We start from the raw sequence: 10,317 nt of genomic DNA, 5'->3' as shown, positions 1-10,317 counted from the left end.
ATTCGAGTCAGTCTATTGGCAAGCGACGACGTTCCACAGTCAGGTAAGAATAATAATAAATAGGAAGAATGCATAAAAAGCCCCACGAGCACGTACACCTAGACTATATAGGTGATTTATAGAAGGGTTACTTCGATGGCCTTAATACTTCAAGATTATGGATGAAAAGTCTTTAATGCTTAAGCATCTATTAAAAAAAAGTTGAGAATATTGATTTATTGATATTTTGTCGTATTGAGGTCATTGGCATCATTGGCAACTCAACGTATATTCCATAGATTCTTAAAAATCGTAAACCATTATTATTATTGCCTGGCATTTTGCCGTGGAATGAATCGCGCAACGTTCTTTCTATTTTCCAGTATTCCTATTTTTCCATTCCTTTGCTTCGAGTAGTAGTAGTAGTAGTAGTAGTAGTAGTAGTAGTAGTAGTAGTAGTAGTAGTAGTAGTAGTAGTAGTAGTAGTAGTAGTAATAATAATATTATTATTTTTTTTTGCATTTTACGTAACCCACTGAAAACTTATTAGGCTTTCCCTTTAATCGTATAAGTACTTTCTCGTCGTACTCTCGATGCGCTCAGTAACAGATCTAATCCTTAAACTAAATTTTGAGTATTAAATTTGCAAAGAACGTTTGACCGCTGCCAAGACACTTTTATAAAATACAATCTTACACGACAATTTGTAGATTTTTTTACTCAATTTGTAAATATACTAATTTTCCCATTTACCTATGTACTATAATTAATAACAATATAAACAACAATAATAATAAACAATAGTTTTGTAAAAGTAATAAGTCTCGATACATTAAAATCATCAGGTATAATAATTTTATAGATGCATTAGGCTTGTGCATTCGGTTAATTCGTATTTCTCGCAAATAGCTCATGAATCGGCAACTTTAACGATATTTCTCGTTAATATTTTAAATACAAGCATCCGACTGATTCCATTCTCTAGATTCAAATGATTCAAAAATAAGGATTATCAAATTTTGCAGAACGATTTAACTAGATCGGTCGAATGCGCGCGCGAATCAAGAATTTGCATTTTTCATACACGATTAGCGCGCGTCATTGCTCCATGTAGCGTCATGACTTATGCGCACTAGGATAGTTGATATGCGGTGCAGGATGTGGTAAGTCAGCGAATAACAAGCTATCCCGCTCTCCGAATTCCCCATATTCTTTTTTAAATATTTATGCAGTGCGCAGCCACGTGAAGCGGCGTATGCCCCTAGAATGATAAAATCCAATAGTTAATCACCCGAGAGCGTAATTATCTAAGATGAAGCACTAGTCATTTAAAAGAGATTTTAATTGACTGTAATTTAACAATAATTTCAGGCTCATGGGTATGATAAAGAACGTGGAGGAGAGAATCGGCGAGCATACGGAGAAGTTGGATCATATCCAGCGACTGATGGAGCTAATGGCCGTGCGTCAGAGGGCGACGAGAGAGAGACAGAGCAGCTCGCGATTCGCCAAGCACCTCCTCGACACGCTCATCATCGTCTTCGTTGTCTTCGTTTCCCAGTACATCATGCGAGGTTGGGGTGGCAAGTCATCGTTTCTCAAAGCCAAAGAGTTGTAGTGAATTAATCTCGCGTACTATTGGGCATTGACAATCGATTAATCGATTATGCCGAGAGCGCAGCTTATTAACCATGCGAGTCAATCGTGTCCGTAATCTCGTGACCGAGGTGTCGCCTAGTCGTTGGCCAAATTTGTTAATGAAGCGCTCAACCAATACCGCGAGTCGCGTCTAATACGTGAGATGACTCGTCAGATTTAGTCCATTTTGCGAGATAGGATTTTGCGATCGCTAGGATGCTTCTCTCCCTTTGGATTTCACGAAATTTCGACTTTTTTGTCTCTCGGCTTGACTCCAAAGCAAAACATTAAGTAAACATACCTGTGGTTTTTGCTTAATTTCTAAACTAGAATACGTGCCTCTAAACTTATCTCCCCCCCCCTCCCCTACCCTCCTCCTTATTCGTTTTATTTAACGATAGCATAAGCGCGTGGGAATGACAGTGATATGTTTTTTCTTTAAAAAACAAGAAATAAAAAATAAAAACAAAACAAAAACACAAAAAAAGAAGAAGATGAAGCGTGCTCAATGTGTCGGGTTGACATTGAGTGTAAATGAAAATGAAAATCATGTGTGGATCTAACGAAAATGGTATGTGCCGAGGAGAATATAATATGCCGCCTACGTTAAATGAAATTTTCCTTTTAGCTGTTCGTTAAATGACGCCGAATCATCGTACGTTTTTCGTACTTTATTTTTTATAATGTATAATAACATTTTACAGCTATAGGGTAAGAGTGTTAGTATCTTAGTAATGTTTGTGAAGAAACGTTGAGTACAGCCGATGCGACGTACTATCTCATTTGGAGTTGATCTGAGCCATGACAAAAGTCGTAAAATTTCACAAACGCAAAATAAGAATCAGCAGCCGGTTATACAGATAACGACGACCGGTATTGGCGTTACATTTGCTTCGGATATTGTGATTCAACTCGAACGGAGTCCCAAATATTTCTTTTCTATAGTTTGTATCTAAATAAGAATACCGTGACCGTGTGTCTATAAATGAAGCATAGGATAGAACATTAAATATATTCCAGTCTTCTATGATCGTTGAGTAAAAATTCTTATTCGTCTGCGTTTTAATTGTATCGATCGATATTTTGTTATGTTATGAGTTTAACAGCAATCATACGAATATTAAGAAAGAATGGTTTTTATGAATTTGTACGTGTGTGCCGGACTCTTTCCTTTTTTTTTCTTTTTTTTCCATTCGGTAAGTGTGCAGTTTTTAAACGAATGTAAGTGTAGTGGTATGAAACTTTGAAAAGGCCAAGGCAAAAGTGAAGCGTAGCTTCCTTACTACAATCATGTAGCCATTTCCCGCCTTCTGTTTTTTTTTTGGTTTTTGTTTTTTTTTTGTTTTTTTTTTTTAATCCTTCACTTTTATATTTTATCAGAAACACCGAGCTTATATGACTAGTATATGCAATTTTGTTATGCTTGTTCAGTGAATTGTACATTTTTCGATTGTAAATAATTAGTTTGTTTCCTAATCAATTGTAAATGTGTAAACCAGGTGCTTTCTTCAGGTTAAAAATAATGAAATATAAAAATCCTGGCGGAGACTTAGTTGGAAGGGTAAGCATTTGTATAAGCAAGCTACCCAATTCTTATCATGTTGAAAAAAAGTTTTATCCAAATCGTAAAATAGTATCGTTTATTATTTTGAATTTTTACCCATTTCTTTTGATGTATTTATTATTATTATTATTATTATTATTTTTATTAATATAATTATCACTTGGATGGGATTTTTAGGGCTCGTGCGCAAGTAGATAATAAAAGTTTAATTATATGGAGTTATGAAAATGTTATTGTTAGTTTGAAAATACGATAAAAGAATGAGTACAAGTGTTGGAAAAGAACGAGAAGTACGTTTCAGTGTTACAATCATTACTGTGCACTCACAACTGCTTATAAATTTCTATGTATACACGTCTATTTACAAATGCATATTTATTTATTTTACGTTCAGTGGGCGTTTTATCCGATTAAATTTATTGATTAATGTTTTCACTATTTAATTTACAATGTAAAATTTGTTTTTTCTCTCTCGTTATAAAATATATTACAAATACAATGTTTGAAAGTATTTTTCTTTCTAAGTAAGCTTTTTATCTCTGTTGTGTTATGTTTCATAGTCGTTAGTCAAACTTTTTTTTTTTTTCTGTTTTTCTTTTTAGTCTAATTCTAACAAAAATCCACAAACATATCTAAACTAGATATGTTGTTTATTTCATAAAAATTGTTCACCATAAGTTTAAAAATAAAAAAAAAATGACAATGAATATACACGGACTTGAATATTATTGAATGGCAAATAATACTAATATTAAAACCTAAGGATTACAATTTAGAATTTAGTGTATTTCCAGGAATTTTCACAAAGCACGCTATATTATCTTTTTATACATGCCTCCTATATCCTGAAAAATTAAATTAAAATAGTCGAACAAATTCATAAGAATATACATATTTTGTGTGTGTGCGTGCGTGCGCGCGCGTCTCTTTTGTGTGCTTGCGTGCGTGCGTGCGTGCGTGCGTGCGTGTGTGTGTGCATGATATTGGCTGAGGAATGATATTTGCTTATTTGGAAAGTCACGATTCGCTTGTTTCTTTAAATGTCATCAAACTTCGTATGTTTATCTTATTGTTTTCTGAATTATGTCGTATTCCAGATCAAGTCTAATTTATCAATAAAAAGTATATTATATATACAGTATTCAAAATGAAATAAATAAATTGAAAAATATGGAAATAAGAAAGAATTGAGTGCAAAATTTTATTTGTGATACATATACATATTATTCCCATAAGGTATTATCCCATAGACGTTTTTCTTTTTCTAATTTATCACTTTTTTCTATTTTTTCTTTCTTAAAAATTTTCTTTAAAAATCATATCTCTCATCCAATACACTGAAATATTAACTATTCATCTTATAAATTTAAGTAATTTTTCTTATAACAATAGCATTATTAAGCAATAGCTGTCGGCTAGCTCATAATGAAAGTTTTTATTAAAGTATTTGGTGAATTATTCTTATGTAATAAGCCTTTTATTAGTTATCATTTAAAAGCCATTTGTGAGAACAATTCAAACATCTTTATTTGCCATCTATTGGCGGCGTCACAGTCTCATTACGCCATATAAAACAACATCCTCTTAAAAGCTCTAATATCCTTTATAAAAAATCTGTGGCGCGCGCCAATTCCAAATTAAACAACAGCTAATTGCCGCGATTTAATCATCCGATTAAAATTGTATTTATAATTAATGCAATCCCAATATTCTCGTACGCGTTATACTCAGTCGAAAACGCTCACGATCGGCCAAACTAGCAATAATCGAGCGCGTAAGATACGATTAATCAAAACGTTTAAAAGGAAGAAGATAACATTGCAGAAACAAGGATGCCGGTCACGTGCTGCTTGACGCCGATGATGGTGCGAAACGCGGTGGAGGAGCTCCAAAAGAAGCGCGAGCGCGTGCCTGTCTCTCTGCTGATTTCGCACTTCCAGCGCTGCTTGCCTGCCGATAGGCTCAACGATCAGCTCAAGGTCGAGCTGACCAAGCAGGCCGACAAGGCCGTGAAGATGGGATGGCTACTCCGCTATTCCGATCATACCTACTCCCTGTCGACATTGCGCTGGCAAGCCACCGTCGAAGAATTCGGATTCGATTGAAAAGGAGACCATATCTCGATTAGTTTATTACGGCCTGCCACACCTGCCGCCACACCTATTTCTCATTTCTTATTTACAACTGCATGGATCACTAGTTTTCTCAAATTGTAAATAAGTTTGTTAATTGTGGATTAAGAATATTCGTTAGTTGATGAAAAGAGTCAGGTGTCAAGAGACAGCTTCAAGAGCGAGTCAATCCGGAATTCAAGATTTTACTTTCACACCACAATTAACAAAGTTATTATAAGGATAATATAGACAGCAATACATTCATTGCCTACGATCCGCCCGTTCGACATGCACACTGCGGTCGGGCGTTTATACGTAAGTTCGCTGTTTTTTTTTTGTACCTCTTTTACCCTTTTATCGTGACTCGAGCACGGCATATTTGTAAAGGAACTTTGTCCCTTGGCTGCGCAACAGACGAAAATGTACAACAACAACAACAACAAAAACAAAATATGCGTACCAACAAAATTGTATCGACCTACCCGCCTAAGATCTTAATTGTTACTTGCGCAGTGGTAATACGTGTGTTTAATGTCAAATTATACGAACCATCCTCGGCTTTGTAAATTCAATTGTATAGTCAAGAATTGAAGTGAAAAAATAAATAATAATAAAAGAAACAATTAAAATAATAACTCAATGAATAAATAATTAAAGATAAAACAAAAACAAAACAAAACAAAAACAAAACAAAACAAAACAAAAACAAAACAAAAACAAAACAAAAACAAAAAAATTATAAATTATACATATAAATTATATAAATTATAAAAAAAAGTTAAATGTCTTGACTCCTTGGCACAACATCCTCTCCTCTAAGAGCTCCTGGTCGTCAAGCACGTCGATGGAGCCAGCGAGACAAGCTCCCACGGGGTGGGTGGGGGTGCGTAAGGGCGCAGGCGCGTCGAACCATGGATTTTGCGACTTGACGGCGGCTAGCGAAGGCAGTGCTCGGGTGCATCTGTTGGTGTTGGCCACGCGGGCGGAGCCGTCACGTCCAGTCCTTGACCCAGTGCTCGCGGGCATGAGGCGCTCCTGAGATCCTCATCGGGTTCGTCATGGTAACAGCGATGAGCGTCGAAAAATCGAGCCAGGCGCCAGGCCCGGGTGCCTCCGGCGCCGAGCATAGTCACCACCAGCACCACCAGCATCACCATCACCACCTCCACCACCATCACAATCTCCATCAGCAACAGCAGCGTGACGAGATGGCGACGACGGGACCGCCGTTGGCTTTCGTCACCCAGGTGCATCCGGCCAATCTAACTGCGCCGGCGGCCCAAGATTCGCCCAATTATCTCACCTATAAGAAGGCACGTCTCAAACTAGCGTCATCGCGTTTCCGCCCATCCCTATAAACCCCCGGGGGCCAATGTCCGACTGACCTTTGTTATCCCCGTTGACGATAACGGAGAATCAAAGCTGCACACTATTACCTCCATATCCGAATGCATTATTACATTATTACATTATTACATTATTACATTGTATTATTGTATTATTGTATTATTGTATCTTGGCTCCTGTTCAGGCTTTGCACTTTCGATCCGGTTCAACTTTCCGATTGATTTGCCTCAATTGTTTCCTTTATTTGCTCCGGGCCAATCACTCTTATCATTGCCATTAAAGCCTTCCGAGTAATAAAGCTTAACTTTTTCTTTTCCTCTTTTTCTTTCCGTTAGCTATATTTAATACATCATTAAAATACATTTATCTCTAAGAGTGAAATTTACCTTTTCATTTTCTTCTTCTTGGCTTTCGCGAAATTGCTTTTCATTCAAGAGTAAATATAATGAAATACCCATCAACTGGCAATGACTATCGATATTTCCATACATTATCAAGTAAAATTTTATCTTGTAAATCATTCTGCTCTATTCGATATTATACATCATTTTCAAACGCCTTTCCCATCATCATTACACGAAATATAATTTCGGTCCATATCCATCGCATCTGCGTAATAGTTATCGTCCATTTTTATAATGCTCCATTAATCGGAGCGCAAGCTTTACAATACATCCGTATTTGCCAGGTTTATTAATTTTGTTTTTTTTTTCTCTCTGTCTTAAATGATTGTCCGTATTGATAATGGGCATTATTATTGCCAGGATTAAATAATTAAATACAAATTCTTCCAATCGAGTAAAGTCAGAGTAACAAATGCTATTTGAATAATCAATTTAATAATGAAAAGGCAACGAGAGTCAATATAATTGAGTGTGTCATTTATTCATCTGACTGATACTTCTATTAACATTTTATTTTAAAATATGTTTACAATTATTCATATTCATATAAATTACTTCACTATTAGATATAATGTAAGAAGCTAATCGAGTGACTAATTGCAGCCACTATTCATAATCAATGGGTCGACACTAATTAAATGGATATTAAATATTTCTATAAAATGCTTTAGAATGCAGAAGTTATTATTATTTATTGTTCATGAATGCTACACCAATAAACGCGTGTAAGTAGGCATGAATTTAAATAACGCAAATACTTAGAAATTATTAGTATGTCTAATTAATAAAAGTTTCTACTTAAAGAATGTACAGTACTGGAACTGCTTTAATAAAGCTTTGACATGAATTTATTATAGAAAACATTGAGTAGAATTTATAGAATTTAGTAAAAAAAATTTAGAACCGAATGCAAACTAAATTTCTTGGATGTCGATTCGACATGTAAAAGTTTGATTATAGATAACGAACATATTGTTATGTACGATAACTTTGAATAAATTTTAATCTTAGACTTACTATTGTGAATTATTTAATAATTAATTTGCCATATTAACTTATATTGGACAAACGGGCGGCTAATTTTTATTTACAAACTGTAAATAATTTCGGTATAATTCAATATGATTTCAAAATTACCTTTATCTTTATCAATAATTATAATTAATTGCATTCAATGCTGTTTGTCGTTTGCAAGAAATTACATTACTGTAAGAAAGCATTTGAAACTATCGAAATTGTATGAAAATATTGAATAATCATCATAATAATGATACTTCCTAAAGTGTTTGAGTATACATTGTTGATAGATTTTTCTAGTTTCATTGTGTTTCATTTTGTTTTTGTAATTTTTTTTTTGTGGTTTTTGTTTTTGTTTTTATTTTTGTACTAAACTAATACGTATATACTTAAGGAATATAAATAAAACATATATGATTTTCATCTAAATAGATATCGTTAATATTATAGATGGAGTTGATAGTAGAAAAAATGTTGGATGAAAAAACTGGTGTACCCGTTAAAACTGTTAAAACTTTTATGACGAAAATTCCATCTATTTTCACAGGTTTGTATGGACATTTTTAATATTTCAATGTCATGTTAGTAACATTTATTTTACAATTATTAACTCTGCGATTAAAACTGCAGGAACGGATTTGATTGCCTGGATGATGAAAAATATGGACGTTGACGATCAAGGTAATTTCATTCATTCTCTTACTGATAAAAATATAAAGATTCGTAATAAGAAATAATATACTTCATTCGTTCAATCGGCTTTCCAAATTTGATTTGAAAGTTTGCCAATATTTCATTAACCATAATATTATCAGGAAACTTATTTTCACGTACATCTATTATTTGTTAAATAATAATAAAAATCTTTATCCCAACATTTGAATGTAGCAATAGCAGCGACACAATTGTTATGTATGTTTCATAGAAATCAAATGATGCATTACAAACAGCAATTTGCTTTCAATATTAATGGAGATCGATAATATTTCTTGCTTTTACTTTGTCTTCCTCTTACTTTATCTTGCTTTATCGAGTAGTTAAGCACTTGGTTGACGGGGCAGGCGAGTAATTATTAATCGGATTGATTTTGCAGAGGCTCTTCACGTCGCTCATCTAATGGCGGCACACGGTTATTTCTTTCCTATCGACGACCACAGTCTCACAGTAAGGAATGACAATACGTTTTATCGCTTTCAAACGCCATACTTTTGGCTGTCAAATTGCTGGGAGCCCGAGAATACCGATTACGGTTAGTCCTACCAATATTCCTATTAACGCGAGTCGAACGAGAAAGCGCGCGTAATTATTATAAAAATCTCCCGCTAAACATTCCTCTCCCTTTAAGATGAAAAATTTCATCGAAATGACGCGTAAAAAAAAATTTAAAGTATTTAATTTTAAATCGGGAAAATATTAGTGGCCAGAAATCACGACAATGGCGCATTAAGTCACTGATATTAACTTACTTAATATCGATCTCGCTCACAAGCTACGACAATCCTTGAGAATTTCACATTAACGACTAGCCCTGTAAGCCATCAAGTCCGTTTTCGACCCTTTTTTTACCCAACTAAAATATTACGACGAAACGTTCGAATAAGACCAGAATTCAGCGGAACTTACCAGAACGAAGTCGTCCTTGCCCATCGCTATTACCAAGGATGCACGTTTAAAATTCTTTCGCGTGTTCGCAGCTGTTTACCTCTGCAAGCGGACGATGCAGCACAAGACGCGACTCGAGCTCGCCGACTACGAGTCTGATTACTTGGCGCGGCTACAGAAGCTCTTCTCCCGCAAATGGGAGTTCATATTCATGCAGGCCGAGGCCCAGAACAAGGTTGACAAGAAACGCGACAAGCTCGAGCGCAAGGTTCTGGACAGCCAGGAGAGAGCCTTCTGGGACGTGCATCGGCCAATGGTTCGTTTACATCTCTATCTATCGCTCTTCTCGTATTTGCCCCCCCCCCCCACTCTCGCACACAATTCTAATGTTACCCTCGAGAGCTTTAGCCCTCTCCGCTTTCATGCTCATCCCGATAATTGCTCTTCGATTTCCCATCGCCGATCACATTGGCGTCCAATCCAACGAATGTTTGCTCGATTCACTTTACCCGCGATTCAAAGACTCGATCGAGCTCCCCTTATACACGCGTGCCTTCCCTCCAATCCAACTCTACCCCCGATGGGGATAGGGGGTACGGAGGCGGTCATGGTGGCGGTGGTGGTGGTGGTGGTGGTGGTGGCGGCGGTGGCG

At 35.8% G+C, this 10,317-nt stretch overlaps 3 protein-coding genes across 3 annotated transcripts in view; all 3 read left to right on the top strand.

The window, feature by feature from the left end:
* Window positions 1-1,812, top strand: part of Orp8 (Oxysterol-binding protein-related protein 8) — a 12,247-nt gene extending 10,435 nt beyond the window's left edge. The window contains 2 exon segments of the mRNA XM_011502477.1: window positions 1-43; window positions 1,351-1,812. The exon segment at window positions 1-43 is cut by the window's left edge and continues 9 nt beyond it. Of these exon segments, the coding sequence (XP_011500779.1) occupies window positions 1-43; window positions 1,351-1,597 (290 nt within the window). The 3' untranslated portion in view covers window positions 1,598-1,812.
* Window positions 1,813-4,385: 2,573 nt separating this feature from the next.
* On the top strand, window positions 4,386-5,626 carry LOC105364537 (uncharacterized). The gene is made up of 2 exons (XM_011502476.1): window positions 4,386-4,417; window positions 4,987-5,626. Exon 2 carries the CDS (start codon window positions 5,014-5,016, stop codon window positions 5,284-5,286), a length of 273 nt encoding a protein of 90 aa, XP_011500778.1. The 5' UTR covers window positions 4,386-4,417; window positions 4,987-5,013; the 3' UTR covers window positions 5,287-5,626.
* A 604-nt stretch (window positions 5,627-6,230) lies between these two features.
* RSG7 (regulator of G-protein signaling 7) overlaps window positions 6,231-10,317 on the top strand; it is a 10,782-nt gene continuing 6,695 nt past the window's right edge. The window contains exons 1-5 of the mRNA XM_011502475.1: window positions 6,231-6,608; window positions 8,514-8,610; window positions 8,694-8,744; window positions 9,157-9,312; window positions 9,758-9,981. Coding sequence (XP_011500777.1) covers window positions 6,354-6,608; window positions 8,514-8,610; window positions 8,694-8,744; window positions 9,157-9,312; window positions 9,758-9,981 — 783 coding nt within the window. The 5' untranslated portion in view covers window positions 6,231-6,353. The remainder of the gene's footprint in view (window positions 6,609-8,513; window positions 8,611-8,693; window positions 8,745-9,156; window positions 9,313-9,757; window positions 9,982-10,317) is intronic.

This window comes from Ceratosolen solmsi, unplaced genomic scaffold (genome assembly GCF_000503995.2).
Source record: "Ceratosolen solmsi marchali unplaced genomic scaffold, CerSol_1.0 scaffold39, whole genome shotgun sequence".
Lineage (NCBI taxonomy): Eukaryota > Metazoa > Arthropoda > Insecta > Hymenoptera > Agaonidae > Ceratosolen > Ceratosolen solmsi.
Note: the sequence above shows the minus strand (reverse complement) of the source record. Positions and strands in the feature narration are given on the sequence as shown.